The following is a 25,721-nucleotide window of genomic DNA, read 5'->3' as shown; positions in this document are numbered from 1 at the left end:
TCAGCTTCTGGCAAAAGTGGCTTCCTCTCAGCTTGAGTGTTCCTCTCTGTCTCTGCAGCTTTATTTTGTGTCTGCAGCTTTTTATTCCTCCGTTTATAAAGGACTCCACTTAAGGGATTGAGACCCACCCTGGGTCACACAATCTAATCAAAGGGCCTTAACTGAAGTTTTAATCAAAAGGTCCTGCCTACAGAAGGCTTACATGCACGGGAATAGATTAGCCTTAAGAACGAGATTTTCTGGGGTCCACAAAAGACACAAACCACCACTGTATATAAATATATATTTCTTCAACAAATACATTTCCAGGTTAAAAATGGATAGAGGGGAGAACTTATAGATACAAAGATTCTCAAAAGACCTATTTTGAAAGCTAAGACTAAAGTATTAGTGTTAGGGATGTTCCCTTGAGATATTCTATGATTTTAAAAAATAGAGATAAAGGGCCTAATCCTAGGCATTACAACATTTAGACACTCTTGGAGGAGGCAACAAGGAAGATTGAGGAGTGACCAAAGAAGTAAATAAAGCAGGAATGGCTGGTGTCATAGAAGCCAAGAAAAAGTGTTTTTGAAATGCATTAGCTGTCAAATGATTTGAATGCTGCTGTGAAGCCAGTGAGATGAGGACTGAAACGTTTCATTGGACTTGTCAATATGGAGCTCATTGGTGGTTGGGTAAAAGCCATGTCAGTATAGGGTGTGGGGTAAAGCTAATCAGAAGTGGTGACAGTAACTAGAAGATGAGGAAGAGGAGATATGAGTATACACAGGTAACTCTTACAAGAATTTTGGTTGAGAAGAGGAGCAGAGAAATAACACAGTAGCTAGAGGAGAACATGACTGTATTAGCCAAAGGAGTACCAGAAATCTGTTGGCTTGTATAAAGGGTATTTATTTGTGGTAAAAGCTTACCATTACAAGGCCCTGAAGAGTCCAATTCAAAGTACTGTGAGAGGTACTCCCTCACCAAAATCTGTTTCCACAAGTTGAAGCAAAATGGTGGGTGATCTCTGCCTGGTCTCTCAAACCTTCTTTCTCTTAAGCTCTGGGGGCCCAGCTTCTTCTGATCTCAGCTAGAGGCTGGCTGGCACAGGGCTTGTCTCTCTTCCTGGGGCTTTTGCTGTTTGGGCCTTCTCCTTTCAGTCACATGGCAGGAACAAAATGAACAAGTTATTTCCTCTTCCGTGTCTACGGAGCTCTCTCTCTTCCTGTATATCTTCTGTGTCTTCCTGAGTGAGTGCCCATTTATATTAGCCCACCAAGGGGGCAGGAACTTAACCTGAGTTACACCCTACTGATATGGTCAAATCAAAGTCCTATTCGTAACATAATTAGTCAAAGACATTTCAGCCAAATCTAATACAATCAAAGGGTATCATGCCCAGAAGAACAGACCAGTTACAAACATAATCCTTATCCTTTTCAGAGTTCATAAATAATCTCCAGCTGCCACAGTGAGGTTAAGGGAGATTCATTTTTTTTAAAGTGATACTTATTCAAGCATATTTGTATGCTGAGGGAGAGCTCTCAACTCAAATTTATAGGGAAAAAAGAGAAAGAGAAATTTTGAAGAGGTAAGAAGGGATGAAAACCAAAACACACAGAGAAGGATTTGTTCTTTGAGCGAGGGAGAGTTGCTCCCTGTGCTGGAGGAATGAAGGGGAATGCAGTCATGGGTATATTTGCAAATTTGATGACATTCCTTTCCACTCAGTTCGAGATGAGGCCTAATCCTCAAAGCTGTAGACTTGAATCCAGTGCTAATATTTATTAGCCATGGAATTGAGGACTGTGGTTTACAAATTTTTTTTTTACCATTACCCACAGAAGAAATCATTTTTGTTGTGGCCATTGATATTCACAAACACAGATAACTGAAATCAAATTTCAAGGCACACTACTTATTCCTGTTAGGTATATACCCTTTCTCTCTTTATCTCTCTCTGTCTCTCTGTATCTCCCTCTCTTTCTTTTTTATGTCTGCCAGGCAAATAAGTACCCTGGCAAGAGTCAAAGAAGCAGATCACAAGGGTGGGGAAAGAAAGAAAATCCTATCCTTAAGTCACAGTAAGTTTGATTTCCCAAGCAGGGTCTGGCTTTTCTATCTCATAAATTTATGTAAAGTAGGGATAGTAAATCAGGAACTGGTTAAAAATATTATTTCTGATGCACTTGTATAATAAAAAATTATCCTTTAAAAATTTTGCTTTCTCAGTATTTTTTCACTTTATTGAGAATTGATAGCAATTGTCACAAAGAATATAAAACACTGATGTACACTTTAAGGAATAACTTGAAACATTATACAACTGCTACCTTGGATAAACAATAAAGTATTTCCAGCAACTTGGAAGATCCCCTCTCCCCTGCAATTCTATCCCCTAGAAGTAATCATTACTTTGACTTAAGTGTTACTCATGTTCTTGTTTTCCTCTGGCACGTCATGACCTGTTGATGTATCTCTAGGTTAGGTTTCCTGTTTTTCTATGTTAGGTAAATGGAATAACACACAGTATGTATGCTTTTGCCTCTGGCTCCTGTCTGTTAGGGAAGCACATGAGGAACAATATTCAGTAGGATTTTAAGTGACTGTCCTTGGACATCAGTGTGGCGGCTGCTGCCAGGAAGGGCCTATGGACTGTAAGCAGCACCAGTGTCTTGCCACTTAGGATGAGCTCTGATGCAGCAGGGCTCTCATGGGATTATTTTCTGGTACTTCATATCAAGCAAATTGAGGGCCCAGGAGGGAACAATATGACCCTGGTAAACATCCCTAAGACAAATGCCAATGCTCACCACTCCCTCTTCTTATTATGAGGTGTATGATAATGCAAAGGCTGAACTGGGAGGGTGTTACAGTGAATTGTATAATATTGAGAAGATCCTATGAGCCCAAAGATTCATAAGATCTTTTGCAAATATTTACCCTGATGGGCTGGGCTTGTTGCATCACTTACTGATGATGTTGAGGACATTGCGAAGTCAGAGTCCAGTTGCCAGCCTGGTCTTTGTCTTTTCTACATATTCCAGTAACCACATGGAGATCACAACTCCTGGGCTGGAGGTGGGTAGGGAATGGCAGGGAACCACAACAGAAAAACGTGAGTGGTCCTCTGGTCTTCTTATCAGTAACAACGGTAATTTTCAACAACACTGACTTGCTATTCTGATTACGTAACTACTTTCTAGAAACAGTCTTAAATTTATGCTTGATTTTTATTTGAAATGTTCCTTTTTAAAATAAAATCGTCTATCTATTTAGTAGATAACTTGGAACTTTTGACAGCATTCTAATTATTGTAAACTTTCAAATATTCCTTCCAAACAACCATACAAATACATTTTTTCTGAGCCAAAAACAGATATTCCCATGCTTAAAATGCTATTTCTAATTTATGCTTAAGGACTAATTTGCAAAATGAAATTGTTTGGATGATTGGTTTGCAGTAAACATGGTGTACCAAATTGGTTTCTAAATTTAGAGAAAGGTTGATTCTCTTCTTATAATAATCAAGAAATAATAGAAGTATTAATGGTAATGAAGCTTCCACAATTAAAAAGTCAAATTTTAAAGTAACAAGCAGAAATGAAGGCTTGCAGGTAGCTGCCCATAATTTATAATTCTCACAAATGGTTATTTTGAGCTCTTTTCATAAGATATTGCAACCTCCAAAATGCAACTCACTAAGTGATAGTATATGTACCAAATGTATCATAATTGAGTTCCATAATCTTAGAAAATTTAATACTATTAAATATAATTTAAAATACTTAAAATCATAAGAGAAAGGAAAAGTTGTTTTAATAGCTTAGATTTCTAGTCTGTTACTTTTTTTTAATTTAGAGAACAGTAATTATTATAGTTCATATAAATGTGTTCAAAGAAAAATCCTATTTAGAATATGATTTGGGGATGAGTTCTAGATTTTGAATACAGTAGACTCCATGTCCTTCCTTGGAGGTTTCGGAGGACTGATTTTTGGTAATATCTCTTTGGCATAAAATGTTTTATGAAGTCCTGCTTCCCGAAGTGCTAACTCAAAGCGAAGTCTAGGATCAGAAATTATCTGTAGAAATAAAATACAATTTAAATAAATAACAATTCATTTAACTAATGTAAATTTTATCATTTAGTTCTAAATTTCCCCAAGTTGAATAATTTGGTTTTGCTAGATAGATGACTAGATGACAATTTAAAAAAATAACTTTTTACATACAGATGATTATATCCCTGTTACTTCTACTGAAAATTTCCAAAACTCTTTGACATTTAACACTTTCCAGTACTTCAAAGTTATGATAGGTTAGTCAAAAGACAACAGATTAACATGATTAAAAAGAGATTGGAAGCTTATTTGCAGGTATCATTGATTCATTATTTATCAATAGGTGGATTTGTAAAGTATATACAACCAGGTGATTAAAATAAATCTAAGTTACAACCTTGTGCATTTTTGGGTTTTTTTTTTAAGATTTATTTATTTATCTCCCCCCCACACACCTCCTCCCCTCCTCCCCGTTGTCTGCTTTCTGTGTCCATTCACATTGTGTTCTTCTGTGTCTGCTTGTATTCTCATTAGGTGGCTCTGAGAACCCATCCTGGGATCTTCCGGAGTGGGAGAGAGGCAATTACTCTCTTGTGCCACCTCAGCTCCCATGTTCTGCTACATCTTATTTTCTCTCCTCTGTGTCTCTTGTGGTGTTATTTCACTGCACCAGCTCTCTGCATATGCTGGCACTCCTGTGCAGGGTGGCTTTCCTGTGTGAGGAGGCATTCCCATGCAGGGCGGCTCTCGTGCACAGGGCCAGATTCCTGTATGGGCCGGATTCCATGTAGGCGAGCTCCCCGCGTGACCAGCTCGCCCTCACCAGGAGGCCCTCGGCATCAAACCCTGGACCTCCTGTATGGTAGGATGGGAGCCCAATTGGTTGAGCCACATCCATTTCCCTTAAGGTTTAATTTTAAAAATATACTACTTTTGAGTAGATAAGTGAAATATAGGTTTCTTCCCATCCTGACCCCCATCTCTCTAATTCTCCTCTCCAAGGCAACCAGTCTTTTTCTTATAATTCTTTCCTAGACATCTTCATCACAACATGGCATGAACAAAACAAATTCTCTATCTCCCTAAATCTGCTGTGCTTTCTGCATTCTTATTTAATGGCATCATCAACAAATGATTATAATTTAGAGAATACTGCTAGGTGCCAGACAATAGTTTTTGCAGTTGACATTTATCACCTGTAATCCTCACAAGAATTTTGCAAATAATCATGTTGTGGGTGAAGAAAACAAGACCTAAAAATGTTTTCAGTGTATCTAAGTTCACACAGCTAACAAATAGTGGATGTGGATTTGAATTCAGAATGCAGGCTCTTTCCAATATTACATGCTGCCTAGGTTGGGATCATCCTCACTTTTTTTAATCCTCTTCCTTCTCAGCCAGAGCCAGCCACACCCTCCCTGCCACCCTCCCCCATGCCATTTCTGTGAGGGCTCCTCCACTGACCACCCCAATTCTCCATTTGGGACACTTCGCTAAAACAGAAATCTGATTATATAATTTACTTGCTTCAAAGTTTTACCTCATGAGATAAAGGTCAAATGCAAGCAAGATCTACTACACTTTTCACAGTCTGACCCTGACCTATGTTTCCAGCCTCATCTCCCAGCAGTTACTCCTTGTCATGTACCTTAAACTGAGGACATACCAGGAAGGGCCTTGTCCTACTCTCTTCTGCTTCTGGTAAAATCCTACCTTTCCACAGTCCAGATTCCTGATAATTTTCTAGCTTCTGGCATCAGTTCCTTGCAAGCCCCAGCTTCCTCCCAACATTGGTTTCTTAGAATTAATTGTATCCTTATAGTTAATCTCTCCTGCCCCCTGTCCCCGTCCCTAACCTATTCTTGTTATCTTAAGTCATGTAGAATGAATTTTGTTACTGCTACCAAAATCCTAACTAGATCAGATATAGCTCAAAAGCTTCCCCTCTGATGCTCTGATGCTTCTCTGACTTCCCCAGCCTTCCCCAGGTTAAGCATTTACCTCCCCATGTGGCTGCAGCCTTTGCACTTACCTCCATTATAGAAATGACCTCACCCTAGTGGCATTATTTCTTTACATGCTATTTTTCCTACGAACCAGGCTTCCCTGCTCACTCCATCCAAAAGGACCAGTTGGTGTGGTCTGGGCTATAGCCCTGGCACCATGTTGGGACATAATACATGTTCCATGTATATCTGCCTGGTTAATAAATGGTGAATGATTTATCTTTTTATTCCCTAGCGAAGTATGCAGCACAAGGTAGAGGCACAATAGATTTCTTTGGCCATGGATGAAGTTACCTGCTTTTAAATAATTACATAAGTATTCATTTGTTCATCCCGCCCACCCCTTCTAGCCATCAATCCAAAAGTTATTTTTTCAGTCCCTTCTTGGTTTCAGACTGAAACAAATCATAAATTCTAAGAAATGGTTTAAAAAAAACCCTTAACAGGGAATCGGCTGTGGCTCAATGAGTCTGGCTTCCGTCCACCATATGGGAGGCCCTGGGTTTGCATCCCAGGGCCTCTTTGTGAAGGTAGGCTCACCTGCATGCCATGGAGCGCCGCCTGGACCACAAGTGCCACAGAGAGCCAACTCGGCAAGGTGACACAACAAAAAGGGAGACAAGTAAAAAACACAGAAGAGAGCTCAGCAAATGGACACAGAGAGCAGACAGCAAGCAAGCCACAAGGGGGGAGGGATAAAAAAAAAACCCTTAACCATTTTCCACAGAAAATGTTATACTTTATCATTAGTTCTGATGTATTATATTATCTTCTGCTCATTTTAATTTCTGTAAGCTTTCATCTGATTTGTCCTGTATCAGTATCATCACTTGTTTCTTTATGTTATGAATTGAAATATACACTCCTTAATAAAGAAATATGTAAGTAACAAAATCCAATATTAACATAGAACTTTCAAGTAAAACTTTACAAAATTATTAAAATTTAAAAAATAATTTTCAATGATAGATTTTATAATATTTTTGGTTAAATTATTTTGGTCTATGATCACGTATCAGCTGTTTCATAATATTCAAAAAAAATTTTTTAAGTATTTATTTCATTTATTTATTTCTCCCCACCCCCTCAAAGTTTGCACTTGCTGTGTCTGTTTGTATTCTTTATTTCTTTAAGAGGTACCAGAAACTGAACCCAGGACCTCTGATATGGGAGGGAGGAGCCTAAATGCTTGAGTCACCTCCATTCCCTGCTTTGTTGTGTCTCTCATGTTTTTCCTCTTGTGTCTCTTGTTGGATCAATTCACCAGGCCTGCCCATCGCACCAGCTTGCTGTCTTCTTTCAGAGGCACTAGGAACTAAATCAGAGACCTCCCACTTGGTAGGTAGGAGCCCAATCACTTGAGCCAATCTGCTTCCCATGTTCTGTACTGTTAAGAAAGAGGAGCAGATATGGCTCAAACAGTTGAGTACCTGCTTCCCACATGGAAGGTTCTGGATTGATTTCTGGTGCCTCCTAAAAAAAAAAAACAAGGAAAACAAATGAAGGAGCCAACTCAAGGAAGCTGATGTGTCTCAGTGATTGAGTACTGGCTTCCCACATGCGAGGTCCCGGGTTCAATCTCTGGCCCGGTATCTCAAAAAACAAAAAAAAAAGAATTATACAGTAATTATGGTATCCTTTAAAAGTCAAAATTGTGCTAATATATGATATTCAAATGTAAACACTGAAAACAATTATTATCCAAAACACACACTTCTATAGTTCTTATTGTCACCACAGGCTTTTGCATCAGCCACACAAATGATTTCCCTAATTACCTGATGTTCATTGTACGTATTCAATGTGAAGAGTGGCTTTTGAAGAATAAATTCTTCTTCAAGCCCAATACCCATCTTAGCTTTTGATGACACTGTATCAGACATCATTCTAATAGGATCAAATTGAGCAACAATAGCAACCTGAAAGCAGAGAAAGCATGATTACTTAACACAGTACGGGTTAAATATTGTTGGGCAACATTTGTCTAATGCCTACTAAAATTAACTCTATTAAAGATTAAAACCTAAGAGGAGGAGTAGAAAGAATATTAAAAGTAGGCCAGTCCTTGAGATCCACAAGGGAGTCAATGGTTTAAAAATAAAAAACAAAACAACCAAAAATTTGTGTCATAATTAATTTTATGGAAAATTTTATCTTTCTGATACAAAGTCACAGGAGACCTGATATAGGTAATCTACATATCCAACCCAAAATAATAAATACTTTTCTAACCACTAGTAATTTATGGCTATGCTAACCCCATGAAGCTTTCAGAATTAGAAAGTTTAGTCTGATTAAGCTGAATCTAGAAGATATCGTTCATGGATAAAGTTGAGTTGTATTATGGCAAGATGGGGTGAATTTCCATTGCACCAAGCAACTGGATTTCTAGGGGCTGCTATACACCATTGTTCCCCCTTCTGAAAAACTGCATAGTCATTTTGACTCAAATGCCCTTGTCCTTTATGGTAATTCAAACCTGCACCCTAATGAAAAGAAGCCACTAATTTTGAAAATTATATGCTCCATTAGTAACACCTGCCTGTTAATTTCTAAAGTCAAGAATTAGCATTAAGAAAATGGCATTTTAATGCCATTTAGAAGCTGTAATAATATAACTGAGGGTTTAACATACTTTGATTATTGTAGGTTTCCTAGCCAAAATGTCTTATTGTTCTAAACACTGATGACAGATAATAAGCACAGATATTTTCTCTTTCAGTGGGCTCACAGGTGGAAGGGATTCTAATGATATGGACACTGTAGCCATTAGTTATATTTTGAAAAAGAATGTGTTTAGTAATAGTGAGGTTACTATTTTGTCCCCAGAAGGCTATGGTATATAATTCTATGCTAGTGCTCCAACTTTTGTTGGATGTAGGATGGCCAGGACATTCCTGTGCTTGAATTTACCCTATAAACTATTTTATCAATAATTATTGAGGTGATGCTCTAATAGTCATTTGAATTTATACCTCATCTATACTTTCTCATTTACTAGATTTCCTTGGTTTGAATCCCAAGCTGACATCCAACAGCAGTGTGACTTTGGGAAAGACACATAACTTCTGTGTGTGCCTCCTCTGTTTTTTTCCCATAAAATAGGAATGGTAATAATACCTAGTGTAGGGTAGTAGTAGAGATTAACTGAGGGAATACCTAAAAGCATTTAGAACAGGGTTTTACACTTAGTAAATACTCAATAACCATGACCACACATTACTACAAACCTGTGAGATAGGTATTATTATTATTATTATTATTATTATTATTATTATTATTATTAGGAGGGTTAGGGAGGCTAAGTAAAAGACTCAAGTTTCTTCTGCCAGTGAGCAGCAGAATCAGTTTGGACCAGGTTTGAAGGACGCAGAGAAAGCCCTCATCCACGACGCACTAGCACGTCCACTGACACAGCGGCCAGCCATTTCCTTTCAGCCCAGAAATGGTATCAAAGGAGACTTTATGGCTTGTGAGTTGAACCAATCACTTCTGGGTTCAAAACTCTGTAAAATTACCAAGAAAACTATTTTATCACACTTCCCAAGTTCTTAATGTCCTGCTCTAGTCATCTCTCTTCTACATGTATCTACTTTTGCCTGCTTTTACCAGGAAAAGCAATGGGAGGCTTTTCTTCCTTCACACACAAAAGTGGTATTTCTAGTTTTAAAAAACATGTTTGCTGACTGTGGAATGTTTCCAAACAGAGGTCCCTACCCCAAAGAGGATCATCTTGTTGGAGCTCTACCAGGTTGTTTGAGGGTCATGAAATCCTTCTCTAGATACAGAGTGTCATTGTTGTAGATGGATACCATTCTGCTAATAAACTAGGGAGGGTATGGACACATTTAAATCTTGAGGGAGCTTTTTAAAAGGCGCTGGTAAACTTGTAGTATACTGAGAACTGGTTCAACATAACTTTAATTGCTCCCACGAATGAAGATCAGTACCCCAGTTTGAAAGAGTTATATTTTCTATAGCAGATGATATGAACTAAGCCCTAGTAAGGATGTTATTAAGAGCACTTGGAAACATTTTTTTAAACCCACCCATGAAAATTGCCAAGTTAAAAACACCTGCTTCCTGAGAGCTGCTAGCCGCCTTTCTCTCTCTTGCTCTTCATGTGCTTCTTGAAGGACAACTTCTTTTTTCTCCATCAAACGTTTTTCCAATAATTCTTGTCGATATTTAACCCTTTAAGAAATAAAGCATAAGGAAGTTGGGAAAACATCATAATATTCTTGGAAATGGTATGCATGGGAGAAGGCATCTCAGAGGTGACATGACTGTAATTTTGATTTTGCTCGTTTTTGGTTGATTTCTCCTATCTAAATAAGAAAAGACAACTTGTGTATAATGCAATTTGCAGTAATTCTAATAATCACCAGAGAAATGCAGATCATCCGGTAGGAAAGGGTGGAGTAAAATCCAGTCCTCTCTCCTCACTGAAATGATTTTAACTCCTTTCTGTTGCCTGCCACAAATGTAGCTAAATCACCTGTGCAATGACCATCTCGCTCTTGAGTTCCAGCATTCTTCCAAAGAGAATTTTTAACACAATTTCAAGTGTTAAAAAAGCTATATTAATGATTAACCATATATATTTTTAGAAGGAAGGGTAAAATAAAACCCTAAAATAATACACACAAATTATTTCAATTACAGGAACTCGTGTTGTCAAGAATGCTCCTCTTATGTGTTAAAAAAAAAAAAAAAATTTAAAAATTGCACTTTGACATCTGTAGATGGCAGCAAAAACATAAGCTTCCCTTTGCATTATGTTTCCACCCCCCACCCCCACCCCGTGAAATCAGCAGGTATTAAAACAGAGCATATTAAATACTTGGTTTAACATTCCCAAGGTTCATTTGGTCCTCCGCTGCTGGCTTTTTTTTTTTTTTTTTTTGGCAAGCCTCTCTTACCATCTTCTCCCCAAGCTATTCACCTATTGAATTATAGAGATGGGATTTGGCTTTGCAAAAATGTAGGTACAGGAGTTTTCAGGGTGTATTTGGCCATTGCTCCATGACCGATGAGGTAGATAAGCTTTCTTTGAGATATCTGTCACAAATGGTCTTTGCTTTTAGTATGTGCAGCTGCATATTCCATGGATATACCTTCATGAGGCCCTTTATATTCTGGATTCTAACATTTACTGAGTTTTCACTATGTACTAGATGTTGTGCTTTACATATTTTAGCTCCTTCAGACTTCACAACAACCCTATATTAGGGCACCATTATTGATCCCATTCGACAGAAAAAGAAATGGAGACACAGATGCTGATGTAATTTGTCCAAGGTCTCATACCTAGTAAGTGGCAGAGCCAGAAATGAAACCTAGGCAACTTTTCCCTTCCCCACTCCAAGCATTTAACTACCGTGGTTTTCTTCTCTCTCCTCCCTTTTCAGGGGTTCTTAACCAGGGGTCTGTGAGCTTGAATTTAAATGAAAACAAAACAAAATATTAATCTTGTATAGCAGGGGTTCTTAACCATTTTTTTCCCATGGACCCCTTTGCCAGTGAGGTGAAAACAACAGACCCTTTACTAAGTCCACACTACACTGTGTATTATTTAATAAATATATTATACCTGCACCAACATGTCTCCACAAGAATAATGTTTTTTTGAATTTCAATTCAAACTCACAGACCCCTGGTTAAGAACCCCTGCAGTAGAGTGTGGACTCAGTAAGGGGTCCATGGAAGAAAAAAGGTTAAGGACCCCTACATCTCTCTACCCACCCTGCTGACTTGTGATACCTACTGTGTGCCAAACCCTGTGCTGATATTGTGAGCATACTGAGAAAAAGCCTCTGACCTTAAGAAGTCTATAGTTTAATTTTGGAGACAAAAAGACACACACAAAGAACAAAATAAAGTATAGTTTCTTAGGAGATATATAAACGAAGTCAACTGAGGCTTTGTAGAAAGGTGAGATGACTGTTTCCTGGGTTGTGGGAGGGATTAGCAGCACTAGTCAAGAAGTTTCGTAGAGGAGGCAGCAGGAGAGCTAGTAGTCTAGAATTAGGATTTGGAGAAGTAATGAGGGATAGGGCAGAGAGAAGACCTGTCTTCCCGGCAGAGGGTGGGACTAGGGTGAGGCAAAGGAGGTGCCCAGGGTGCAAAATTTAAGGAGACGCTCACTCCCAGGCTCACAAAAGGTCAAACTTTGCCTGGCATTTCATTTGCCTAACACTAGCCATGGCCCTGGGCAGTGAAGAGCTCAGGGTGGTTAGAACAGGGAAATTGAATGAGGAGTGAGTCAGTGACAGAAAGAGAAATTCAGAAAAGTATTGGCAGGTTGATCTAGGCAGTTGCATGGTTGGCTCACGGGGAGGAAAACTCTAAAGACAGGTTGCTCCTGAGTCTAAAACTGAAGCAGAATCACAGGGGCGGGAAAGAAGAGTAGCATTCATGGTCTTTGTGGAATGCAAAATCCAGATTAAGGCTTAGAAGAGAAATCCTAAAATCCTTTAATGGCCATGGTTGTCTCCAGCATCAGGAGCCAGCAAGGTCAACACACATCAAGGAGCCCACAGACCAGATTGCTGCCTTTCTCCCATGCCTCCAAGTCAGGAAGACCTATATTTTTCCTTCTTTCCATTTTCACTAAGGCATGACACAGCCTCTCTAATGAGGTTCTACTCAATTTAAGCACTGAATACAAGCTAGGTTCAATTAAAAGATACCCTGGGATTTCACAATTACCATATGGTAATTCTCAGAACCTTTGGAAAGTTTCCCTTCCTTTGGGATATATAGGTTGCTTTGTCTGCAACAAAGTTTTTGTCTGCTTTGTAGAAAAGTAATAGTTGTTGCAGGGAAGGGAGCTTGATTAGTAAGGCCGAAAATGCAGATGAGAGCAAAGCATTCTTACTCGTGTCACAGAGAAGGCTGGCTCGTAGTTTATTTTGAGGCTCATTCATATATTTTTTCAAAAAACAAATATTTATTGAGCACCTGCTATGCATCAAGCACTGTGCTAGGCACTGGCAGGTATAGCATAAACACAAGAGACATATTCCTGCCCTCATAGAGCAGAAAATCCAATGTGAGTACGAAGACTCAGACAACTATAATATAGGAGGTTCATGCTCTGATGGAGCAATGGAAGCAGAGGTCATGGAGAGGCAACTTTGCCAGACGTGGGGCATTCAGGGGAGCATCCCAGAGGATATACCAAGCTGAGACTCAAAAACAGGGGAGGAGGAGAGGGAGGAAATAGAAAGGATGTTTCAGACAGAAGAAACAGTATATGAAGGCCCAGAGGTGAGAGAGCCCAGTATGTTTGAAGACCAGAAAGAAGTTTGGTAGGACCGAAAATGAACAAGCAAGGTGCAGAGTGTCAAGAGCTATGGTTGGAGAGGAGAGAGGGGCCAGACTGTGAAGGGCTTTTCAAGTGTAAAGGCTTTTAGTTAGGAAAATACAGCCATCAGAATTGTCTTTCAGAACAACCTCTCCTGTAAAGAGGATGGATCGTCAAGAGCAAGACCAGAGAGGGTGTCCAGATACAAGTTGATGGTTTCCTGATCTAGAGTAAGGGAAGGGATGGGAGTAGGAGGTAGGGAGAAGACATGGATTTAGAAGTTATGTAGGAAATGAAATAGATAAGAACTGTCAGTTTACTTTATGGGAGAGGGAAGAGATACAGAAAGAAAGGAGCCAGCATGTTTGTCTTGCACGGTGAACAGCGATGTCCCTGACTAAAATTGGGAACTTCAGAAGGGAATGAGGAAGAGAAGTATTAGGTTCAATTTGGACACAGACATGACTTCAAGAGATCTGGGCTGAAGATAGATTGGGAATCTTCATCCATAGACTGGAGTTGAAGTCATGGTGGCTGATGGCATCACCCAGGAAGAAAGTGTAGAGTAAAAAGAGAAGTGGACCAAGGAAACTACAGTGAGGAAAGGAATAGAAGAAGAGGAAATTATCTACGGGGAATGAAGAGGAGAAATGGTGCCAAGGAAGCTAAGGAAGAAAACAAGCAACAATGTCAAATGCTATTAAAAGCTCAATTATAACCCAAAGTAACCATTGGCTTAAGTAATCCAGAGGTTACTGGTGATCTTGAAAGAGCTGAAAAATTAGTGGGAAGAAAGGAAACTAAAAGAATGGATGGAGACAACTCCTTCAATATGGAGTTAAGGACACAAAAGCCAGCTGCAAGGAGAGAAACAGGGTGGTAGCTGGAGGAACCATTGACTTGCTCACTGTTGCTCAGGCCCTGAAGTAATGAAAAGATTATTTATCTTAAAGGTCTGCCATGGAAAATTTTAAGGAAACAGGAGACACTCCAAAATTCTTCATTTTCACATTTTTACAGACACTATGGTTTAACCTCAAATGATAATTCACTTACAAAGGGGAAATTCTCCATGCCTCTTCCTGTTACCACTCTGGATTAGAAAAATGCCTTTGCTTAAAGAGAAGTGATGCAGAAAAACTCCTGGAGAAAGCCAAATACTCACATATTCATGGGGAAAGAAAATAGCAACATAGTAAAGTCAATCACTTGGAAAATTTTCCACATAAATACTTATACCCATTTGAGGTAGCAGATTTTCTCCAAATTAAACTATTGTTATGAAAGTCAATGCCAGGACGTGGCTAAACTCAACCGTCTTTAAGTTGTGCCCTGAATTCCCAAACAGGAATCTTGGGTTCATCTCTCTCAGTCTATTTTATGCTCCCTGAGTCTAAAAGGTTGAAAGTGCTGCCAAAAAAGCATTGTGACTTCTCTGGGGGCAGAGAGGCAGCACATTGTTCAAAAGCAACAGCTGCTGCACAATCAGGCAAAGCATTAACAATAATCTGCAAAGGATTTTGTTTAAGCCTCCAGGCCTGAGTGTAGTTGAAGGAACAGGAAGCTTTCATATAGAAATGGGGAATTTATGTATCATTTAGGAGATTTTGTATGTGTTGATGAGTATACAAAAGCAAATGGTTTGGAAACACCTTGAATTATAGTAACAGCCTCCCTTTGTTTCATTGAAACTTCATAAAGAACTAAGCAAAATCTTGACCTTCTCCCTGTTTGGAGCCACAGGAAACTTCAGTCTAAAAAGAAGCTATAATACCACAAACAAGGGAAGAAAAAACGAAGTCTGAAAAATGTCTAACAGTGACAAATTCTGCAAGTTTTTAAAAAAAGTATAGGCAGTAAATAAAACAGAACTTCAAGGCCATCTTAACTTCGATGCCCTAACTGCTGTTGAATGCCCCCAAATTGCTTCAGGGAAGTAATTTGCCCCCACTGAATTAAAAGCAGTTTAAAAACAAACTTGTTCCCCTAGTGATTTTTGTCATGTGGCTTACTCAATATGCAACAAGAAATCTTCAGTCGCATGTCCCAGTTGCTATGGCCTGAGGTATTTCAGAAGCAGCATCAGGGTGAACCTCTTTCTGCCTCCTGGGAAATCCCTTTTCAGCAGAAACCCCCACTCAAAACGTTGATCTTCCCTCTAAGCCAGGGGTTCTTAACCAGGGGGGTCCATGGAAAGATTTCAGGGGGTCTGTGAGCTTGAACTGAAAGAAAATCAACACATTCTCTTTATTTTCTCTGACCTCTGATGTTGAGTGTCATAAATTATCTGCCGCTACAATCTGAGAAGGGGTACGTGGTTTTCACCTGACTGGCAAAGGGGTCCATGGAACACAAAAGGTTAAGAACCCTTGCTCTAAGTGGAGAAGCACCTCCATTAGCTACAGGGTCTCCTCACATGAAAAGTGTGCAGATCAAAACAGAGGCGAGCTGGGAGCCAGCACCTCTCAAAGAAGTTTGAACAGAGAAAGTAATCAAAATCAGATAACCAGATGCTCACACAGGGGAGCATAACCCCTCTAACAGGGGCAGAGAGACTTTATTCAATGGAAATCCTGGCTAAGGCATATGCAGAAACCACTTTCTGAAGCTCACAATGCAAAGCCTGATTCAAGACAGAGACATCCTGGTACAGATTGGTGTAGGGCAAAAACAAAGATGACTCTCAGAGGATCTGCAGAGACAGAAGGACACGAACCCATGCCAGAATAAAAAAGAGACCATTCTCCTGGTTCAGTGCTCTTACTGGTTCCTTTGTGAGATGCAATGGCAAATTCCTATTGGAATTCTTTAATTGAGTAATTCAGTTAGTCAAAATATATTTACTTTGAACACCTACTATGTGTCAAGCAGTGTACTGAATGTTCAGTCTACAATTGTAGAGGGGGAAATGGACAAAAATCCTCACTCTCTTAAGCCTTATATAGATTTTGGTTTGTTATATATAAGCATGTTTAAAATAACACTCTAGTAAAATACACAAAGTTGTCATTCCAGAGGGTGGATTTAGTTTTGTTTTGTTTTTTAGAAAATATACTTTACCCCATTTTTCATATTTAAGGAGGTACTGGGGATTGAACCTTGGACCTCATACATGGGGAGCAGGTGTTCAACTACTGTTCTTTATCTGCTTCCGTGGACTTACATATTTTTAATAAATTATTTTTGAACTTATCATAAAGTCCTCATTTAGAGAGCCCTTCTTGTATTGTTAGAGATGAATGGTTCTCAGCTATGGCTGTCATCAGAATCACTGAGACAGAGAACTGTGGGAAAATAGCAGAATAGGAGGCTCTAGGAATCAGTCCCTCCACCAGAACAACTATTAAACAGACAAGAACTATCTGGATCAACTATTTTGAAACTCTGGAGACCCGTAGAACACTGTGCAGCAACCTGGGAAGAGCAGGAAGAACAGACTGGTTAATTGTGGTAAATACCAATGAAATGGTCTGAGTGTGCTCACCATCACTCATTCCCCACTTTTGTCACAAGTAGCAGTTGGATCTGGCCCCTGGCATAGCTTGCTGGTGCCTAAGAAGAGGAAGATAAGAATCCTAGTACCCCAAGATTGGGGATAGGAGGGATGGGGCTGGTCCCATCACTGATGACTGATTTTGATTAGCTACTTCAGATCATTTATTTACTAAGCACTAGGACCCTGGTTCTGGGGGCAGTCAAACCACCCAGGGCAAAAAGGCAATGGAGACTTAAAGAGAGTATGCTTCCTCAGAGCTGTAGAGGACAGTTGGGCTGCATTTGCTAAGCAGGTGCTGAGTCAAGGAAGCTCAACTTGGGAGGGGTGGGGCATGAAAGAGTTCCTGGCACCCTCCCTGCCCCCTTCCTTTTCCCCTCCACAGGACAGTTTGGAACTGGCTAATGTTCCCTTTGTGGGCCCCTGGCTTTGTTTTGGCTGGGAAAGGCTGACTTGGGAATCCCCTTGCTGTCTTCCTTTTCCAGAATTTGCCCTCCAGGAAAAGCTGCTTGAAACAATGAAAGCTGTGTAAGAAATGCCTTTGGCAGGACCTGCTTTAAGTCCAGCAGTGGATCACCCAGGAGAGGGAGGTCTGTTTCCTGGGAAGTAAAGGGGGGCATTCAAATTCCTGTAAACAGGGGATCTCCCAGGAGCAAGCACAAGCCCAGGACAAGACACAGGCCCAGGAATGACAGGAAGGACCCTCAACTTCCTGATAGGAGGGTTGAATTCAGAGGGAGCACATCAGGAAATGCAAAGCCAATTTGCAAATACGGTGAACAGTAGTTTTTGCTTAGGTTTGCTTGGTTTCGTTTGCACCCGACACTAAAAAAAATCTCTGTCATATTACTATCTGGATATAAACTCAAGAAGCAGACATCTCAGGGGATAAATCCAAGATTTAACATTTTAAAATATTAAAATGTACACTGTATAACAGAATATTATAAGACAAAGACACAGGAAATGATGACCCATCCAAGAGAAGAGGATAAAATCCAGAAAACATTAACAAAGAAGACCAGGGAGCAGACATAATGGAAAAAGACTTAAAAAAAAAAAAAGATCTAAGGAGATGAAGGAAAATATTAAGAAAAAACTAAAGGATATCAGGAAAACAATCAATGAACAATATGGAAATCTCAATAAAAAGAAATTTTAAAAAGGTACCAGACTGAACTATTGGAGAGATACATGCTGAGCTTTGATCCACTGGCTATTACCCAAGTAGTTGGACTCCTGAGGGCGCCAGCCAGGATGAGATCTTTCCCCCTGCTTTTGTGGACCTTTTGTGCTATAATCAATAAAGCGGTTGTTTGCTGGGGGTCTCTGTTGTGTCTGAGCTTGTGTGTCCATGATACACCATATAGTAAGCAACCAACTCTACCACCAAATCTTAGGTCACAAAACAAGTATCAACAAGTTAAAAAATATATTGAAATAATTCTTCTCTGACCACAATAGAGTGGTCATGAAATGGTATCTTCTTTGACCACAATAGAGTAAAGCTAGAAAGCAATAACAGGGAAAAATGGAAAACTCACAAATATGTGGGAATTAAGCAAATACTTTTTAATAAGCAATGGATTAAAGAGGAAATCACAAGGGAAAATATTTCGAGGTGGATGAGAAATGAAAAGACAACATACCAAAACTTACATTTTTAATATTTTATTTCTTATTCTTAAACCTATCATTATTATTTTATTTTCTTATTAATTGTATTTGATTATTTTGTTGGCTTCATTTTTCAAGAAGTTTTGGATCACAGATGGGTTACAACTGTGACAGGGGAGGATCATTGGTGTAGGAGTCAGTGATGGGAGATGCCTGGCAAGTGGTTCACCTGGGGCAAACCTATAAGGCATATAAATGTGCTCAAGTGTTCTTGGGGCATTGTCATGATGGGTGAAGTTTCACACAATAACCAAAGAACACTGAATTCCTACCCTGGGGAGCTCTGCCACATTCTCTACTGGAACAGGAAGAATCCCCCAAGTGCAGGGGCAGTGACTAGTGAAGGAGGATGGTTCATTGATGGGCTCTTGATATTGATGACTGTACTTATGAACCTTTACTTTTGAAGTTGAAACTTAGCATAGTATTACAGGGTGCCTAAGAGTTATCTCCTGAGACCCTCCTTGTTGCTCAAATGTAGCCTCACTCTGAGCCAAACTCAGCATATAAATGCATTACCTTCTTCCCAGTTGGGACATGAATCCAGGGGATGACCGGATGACCCTCCCTGGCACCGAGGAATTACTACCAAGCACCAACTAGCAATGCAACCAGAAAAAGACCTTGAATAAAAGGGGGAAAAGGTAAAGACAAATGAGTTTATATGGCTAAGAGACTTCAAAGTGAGTTGGGAGGTCATTCCAGAGGTTAAACTTATACACATCTCAGCAGGATCTCATTGACTGCCAAAGTAAATACTGCCTTAAATAGCAGGGCTTCTGAAGGCTCTGGAAATATCCAGACACTGTAGGCAGGAGAGATAGCTCAGGAGTTTGGTGATCTGTCAGTGGGCCCTCCTTTGGATTTGATGCCGCCCAGTGTGACAGAGTTGGACTCAGTTGTGATTTCCCTACACATGGCTCTTCTGCCCCTTCTATATGAACCTATAGTTAGTACTAGAGTTTATAGGTATATGTCCTAGAGACTTAAATCTTTGGGCTGTCCATGTGCCAGCTAGGCCCTGAATCTCAGTGGAGTGGCAACACCTATTCTCCAGTTCATTGGACTCACCAAGGACAACTAATAAGGAGATGAGGATGGACAATGGCCATCCCAAGGAACAGAGAGAGTATGCAACTGCAAGCAGATAGTCCCATTCATCTGCCCCATGGAATCTAAGCCCCCTCTCAATTAGAGGTAGAGTGGGCATCACCATCCCAGAATCCTCAGGATTGGGGAATGAACAAAGGACTAGAGTAGAATTACTGGTATTCTACTATAGACATATTGTGATCTAGCAATGGAAGAACTTACATCATTGATTTAAGGAGGCAGTGGCCAGTGGAGGTTCTGAGGGCAAGGAAAGGGAAAAATAGGTGAAATATGGGGCATTTTTGGAACTTGGAAATTGTCCTGAATGACACTGCAATGACAGATATAGGCCATTATATATCTTGCCGTAATTTACAAAATTGTGTGGGAGAGAGTATAAACTACAATGTAAACTATAATCCACACTTAGTGGCATTGCTGCAAAATGTGTTCATCAACTGTAATGAATGTACCACACTAATGAAGGATGTTGTTAATGTGGGAAAATGTGGGAGGGGGAGGAAGCAGGGCATATAGGAATCTCCTACATTTTTTATGTAATATTTATGTAATCTAAGTATCGTTTTAAAAAATAAAAAAGTATATTAAAAAAAAGAAGAAAGATTTCAAATCATAGATCTAACCTCAAAACTAGAAGAATTGGAAAAAGAAGAGCAAATTAAACCCAAAGGGAGTAGAAGGAAAGAAATAACAAAGATTAGAGTGGAGGTAAATGAATTAGAAATATAAAGAGACTCAACAAAACTCTAAGTAATGAAGGAAGTGAATCAGTAATCAACACCCCCCTCCAAAAAGAAAAGCCCAGGATCAGATGGATTCACAGGAAATTTTGCCAAACATGCCAAGAAGAATTAATACCAATCTTGCTCAAAATATTCCAAAAAATTGAACAGGAGGGACTTCTCCTTAATTTGTTCTATGAGGCCAACAATTACCCTCATACCAGAGACAGATAAAGGTACCGCAAGAAAATAAAATTACAGACCAATATCTCTTATGAACATAAATGCAAATTTCTCAATGGCATATAGGTTATCATGGGATGGGGGAGGGGGAGGGAATAAGGAGTCAATGCTTAAAATGTATAGAGTTTCTATTTGGGATGATGGAAAATTTTTGTAATGGATGGTGGTAATGGTAGCACAACATTGCAAACGTAACTAACAGCACTGAATTATATAATTGAATGTGCTTGAAAGGGGGAAATTTTAGGTTATACATGTTACTAGAAAATGTTTTTTAAAAATCCATGGAACTGTACAACACAAATAGTGAACCCTACATTAAACTATGGGCTACAGCTAATAGAACAATTTAAAAAATATGCTTTCATCAATTTTAACAAATGTACCACACCATTGCAAGGTGTTAATAACAGGGTGGTATATGGGAATCCTGTATTTTATGCATGATTTTCTGTAAACCTACAACTCCTCTCATGATAATAAAAAAGAAGCACTGGTATTTATAAAAATTTGTGATGCCAGGGCCCCATCCCAGATTAATGAAATCAGAATATGGTTGTGAGGCCCCAGTATTGTTATTTTATTAAAACTTCCCAGGTGATTCTAATGTGCAGTCTAAATGGCACAGTGGTGGGAAACGGACTTGGCCCAGTGGTTAGGGCATCTGTCTACCACATGGGAGGTCCACAGTTCAAATTCCGGGCCTCCTTGACCCGTGTGGAGCTGGCCCACGTGCAGTGCTGATGCGTGCGAGGAGTGCCCTGCCATGCAGGGGTGCCCCCACGTGGGGGAGCCCCATGTGCAAGGAGTGATCCTCGTAAGGAGAGCCGCCAAACTCAAAAGAAAGTGCAGCCTGCCCCAGCTGACACAGAAAGATGACGCAAAGAAAACAGACACAGATTCCTGTGCTGCTGACAACAACAGAAGCAGACAAAAGAACACGCAGTAAATGGACACAGAGAACAGACAACTGGGGTGGGGGGGGGGGAAGGGGGAAGAAACAAATAAAAAATAAATCTTTAATAATAAATAATTAATTGCACAGTGGTTTTCAAAGTTTATCTTACATCAGAATCACCTGGAGGGATTTGCTAAAATACAAATTGCTCTACCATCCCCAGAGTTTCTTATTCAGTAATAATGGGGTAAGTCTCGAAAATGTGCATGTCCTTTTTTTTTAAGATTTATTTTTATTTACTTCTCTTCCCTTTCCCTCCCCCTCCCTCCCCCCATTGTCTGCTCTCTGTGTCCATTCAATGTGTGTTTTTCTGTGTCCACTTGCATTCTTGTCAGCAGCACGGGGAATTTGTGTCTCTTTTTGTTTCATCATCTTGCTGTGTCAGCTCTCCGTGTGTAAAGCGCCACTCCTGGACAGGCTGCACTTTTTTCACACAGGGCGGCTCCCCTTATGGGGCACACTCCTTGTGTGTGCAGCTCCCCTACGTGGGGGATACCCCTGTGTGGCACGGCACTCCTTGTGTGTATCAGCACTGCACGTGGGCCAGCTCACCACATGGGTCAGGAGGTCCTGGGTTTGAACCCTGGACCCCCTATGTGTAAGCAGATGCTCTATCAGTTGAGCCAAATCCGCTTCCCAAAAATGTGCATATCTAACAGTTGCCAGGTGATGCTGATTCTGCCACACTTTAAGAAACATGGCATAGGTAAATATTCAGATTAGGGAGACCCTGTTGCTCTCAAGACAAAACTAGGTACAAATTCTACCTAGATAGGGCTTATTTCTGATTGTGTGTGGTTTACATCAGAGTTACATGTTTCAGGACTGATCGAAACTGAAAATTCCAGCTCTGCTGCTATTGACATTTAAGAACCAATTCTTTTCCACCCAACCCCAGCCCCATGGCCTAACATGCATGGATGACACTTTCTGTCATTGACAGTGGCCCCTTCAATTTAGATCAATGTTGATGATGGCAGGTGCCACAATGCCTGTTACCAAACCTCTTTCTTTCTCTTGGATGCCCACATACCTGTGTATCCTGATGGCAGAGTTGTAAGCCTCAGGCTCCTGGAAATGCTAAGCCTTAGAGGGTCTATTCAGTAAAAACAAAGGAAGAGGAAATAACTTGAAGGCATCTCAGCCTTAAAAATGAGGAAATAATTCTTGCAGCTCCAACAAGGTGGAAATTTTATCACACTGTGCGTGAACACACATAAATGAGAATAAGATCCATTTTCCTGTTGGTTGTAATGAGTCCCAACCTACATGTCTGCGTTCACTTGAGCTGGAAGTAGGACAATGCATATGGATTTGAAACAGGGATTTTAACCTGGGAGTTCAGAGCTGAGAATAGAATGAGTGAGGGACACTGGAAGAATATTGCAAATATTATACCATCCCCAATTAAATCCAAAAAATTTTTGCCACAACTAATTCATTCTCCTCTTTTTGAACCACTCCTAACCCCCTTCACCTCGCCTTTAGTGATTACTTTATATCCTCACATAGAATCAAACTTTTCCTGGAATACTCCAATAGCATTTTTAAGTGGGGTAGGTGGGTGGGAGTGGCCGACCCAGGTTTTGACAATAAGAGATGCATCAGGGAAGCGGACTTGGCCCAGTGGTTAGGGTGTCCGCCTACCACATGGGAGGCCCGTGGTTCAAACCCCGGGCCTCCCTGACCCGTGTGGAGTTGGCCCCTGTGCAGTGCTGATGCATACAAGGAGTGCTGTGCCATGCAGGGGTGTCCCCCGCTTAGGGGAGCCCCATGTGCAAGGAGTGCACCCCGTAAGGAGAGCTGCCCGGCACGAAAGAAAGTGCAGCCTGCCCAGGAATGGTGCCGCCCACACAGAGAGCTGACACAACAAGATGACGCAACAAAAAGCAACACAGATTCCTGATGCTGCTGATAAGGATAGAAGCAGTAGCAGAAGAACACAGCGAATGGACACAGAGAGCAGACAACTGGGCGAGAGGAATAAAAATTAAAAAATAAAAGGTTGGTGGCTTTAAAAAAAAATTAGAGATGCATCATATGCAGAGAATTAAACCCTAACTAAAAGCCTGCCTTTAAAAATAAAAAATCACCATACATCAGCAAATCTAAACGATGTTAGTGATAAAATACTCTTTCCACTGGGGCAGACACTCCCATCTCACCCCATCCTTAGTAAGCCACTGCTCCTTTCAAATGTTTTCCTTTCTAGAAAACCAATGCTTCCCAGGTGGCATGACTTCCATTGCAACCCTTTAAAATAGAGTTTGTCCCTCTGTACCTTGAGGGGGTGGCATTTTTTTGGCATTTTCCTGGCTCCCCAGTGATCATTCCAGAAAAGTTTTACCTATTGATTTTGAGATTATACCATCCTCTGTTCTAATATGTTTCTTGGAATCAACTACTGACTGCCCAACATTTGGTCACTGCCCAACATTTACTGAGGGTTATTCAAAACTCAACCATGGCAGTTCCTGGGACCCCAATGTCTTTACTTTTTCTCTGCTTCAGCAACCCATTCCCTACACCAAACCTGGAGCTTGCCATCAAGTAAACTGTTCCACTGCTAAAAATCGTAAATTGAGAAATCCTGCTCTAGACTCCAATTTCCAGGGTTGACACATATAGTTAGTTTTAAAGGTTGTGCACTGCACAAACCTAGGAAGTATTCACATGGATTGCCCACCAATCTCCTACTCTTCTATTATTCTCAACTCATTTATCCTTACCTAACATGCTACTTTACCATATCAAGCACTTCATTTTCCAACATTTATTACCTGTCCTATGTACCAGGCACCAGTTAGGCCTTCCCTCATAAATTTACTGTCTTTCTACCTATGTTCTTTCTCCCAGGCTATGAGACACAACCAAGCTTTACTTCACTCCCCACCCAGATCTGGAAACTTGGGTCTATCACTACAAAGGCATCCTCACCAGGATCCTGTAATTATCTTGCCTTCTTTTCCTTCCACAACTGCTCTGCCAGTCCCAACCCTAATTCTTTGCAGGATTTATTATAGATTTATGAGGTCAGACCTTAACTGGACCATCATCACTGTTCCAGAATCATTTATTTACCCTGAGCTGCCTGCCACTCTCTGAAGTATCTAACCCATACCTCATTCTCCCTATTAGCAGAGCACTTCACCTCCTACTTCACTGAAAAGGAAAGGCCATCAAAGCATTTTCCCTACATGCTTTGACCACTTCCAACCTTGTTAAGACTATCCTTTATTCATCCTTTGCTCCTTTAGTTCTGGCCTCTTAATCCCAGACACCAGGATCTTGTTCCAGTTAATGGCTCTCCTCTTTCTTATCCATGGCTCTTTTTCCTCTGCATAGAAACTTTTTCAAATGGAAGGAAAAATGTCTTTCTCAATTCTGATTCCCTTTTCAGCTACCATTCTCTTTCTTTTTCCCTTCACTGCATAATTTCTCAAAGAAGCCATACTTTCTGTTTCTAGTTCTTCACTTCTCACTTAGTTCCAAATCCACTGCAGTCTGGCCTGTGCCCCTTTCACTCTATGGAAACCACTTTCGTCAATGTCACCAGTGACTCTAAATGGCCAATCAGAGCCTACTTTCAGAGCTTCTTCAATTTGACCTCTCTTCAATGCCTGGTACTGATGACAAGCTCCTTCTTGAACATCACTGCTTTTCCTCCATGTTTTTTACTGGCTCCTCCTCATCTATCCATCCAAGGTTTCAACATCAGCCCTGTTCTTTTCTCAATTTAAAAGCTTCTTCTGGGAAATATGACTCCAACTACTATCAATACACCAATATCTGAATCCTTCACCTCCTTCTAAGCATCAGATCCTTTGATCTTTTAGTTTAGTTTTTCTTTATTTAAAAATTGGCCTCACACACATCCCTCCAGTGTAATTGTATTCCACATTGGTGATTAAATGAAGAACTTCTGCTTTAATAGGCAGTGGAGTTGGGTATAGAGCTGCAATCCTTTTGTGAAAACTTAGGAAGTAACCTAATGACTTGCACAGACAGAGGGCCAGAAGGCCTCCCCACATCCTTTTAGAGGTGAGCCACCAGGGTGCTGAGAGTACCATGGACAGGGCCAAGATTCTGGCAGCTCAATTATTTGGGGTTTGCTCCAATCCAAAGACAGATAGACAGGGGGTAGGGCAAGAT

The 25,721-nt window shown here is 40.3% G+C and overlaps 1 protein-coding gene and 1 long non-coding RNA gene across 5 annotated transcripts in view; one reads left to right on the top strand and one right to left on the bottom strand.

The window, feature by feature from the left end:
• Nucleotides 1-873: 873 nt before the first annotated feature.
• The window catches only part of CCDC148 (coiled-coil domain containing 148), a 266,519-nt gene continuing 241,671 nt past the window's right edge, over nt 874-25,721 (bottom strand). For all 3 annotated transcript variants that reach the window (XM_058300887.2, XM_071216424.1, XM_071216425.1), the window contains 3 exons: nt 10,131-10,248; nt 7,833-7,973; nt 874-4,069 (listed from right to left, as the gene is read on the bottom strand). In XM_058300887.2, coding sequence (XP_058156870.1) covers nt 3,923-4,069; nt 7,833-7,973; nt 10,131-10,248 — 406 coding nt within the window. In that variant the 3' untranslated portion in view covers nt 874-3,922. The remainder of the gene's footprint in view (nt 4,070-7,832; nt 7,974-10,130; nt 10,249-25,721) is intronic.
• The window catches only part of LOC139439322 (uncharacterized), a 35,240-nt gene continuing 12,546 nt past the window's right edge, over nt 3,028-25,721 (top strand). The window contains exon 1 of one of the 2 annotated variants that reach the window (XR_011649272.1): nt 3,028-3,103. This is a non-coding gene — a long non-coding RNA (uncharacterized lncRNA). Of the gene's footprint in view, nt 3,140-25,721 lie in introns of both variants that reach the window. The other variant, XR_011649271.1, reaches the window with a different exon arrangement.

Source organism: Dasypus novemcinctus, chromosome 7 (assembly GCF_030445035.2).
Source record: "Dasypus novemcinctus isolate mDasNov1 chromosome 7, mDasNov1.1.hap2, whole genome shotgun sequence".
Taxonomy (NCBI): domain Eukaryota; kingdom Metazoa; phylum Chordata; class Mammalia; order Cingulata; family Dasypodidae; genus Dasypus; species Dasypus novemcinctus.
Note: the sequence above shows the minus strand (reverse complement) of the source record. Positions and strands in the feature narration are given on the sequence as shown.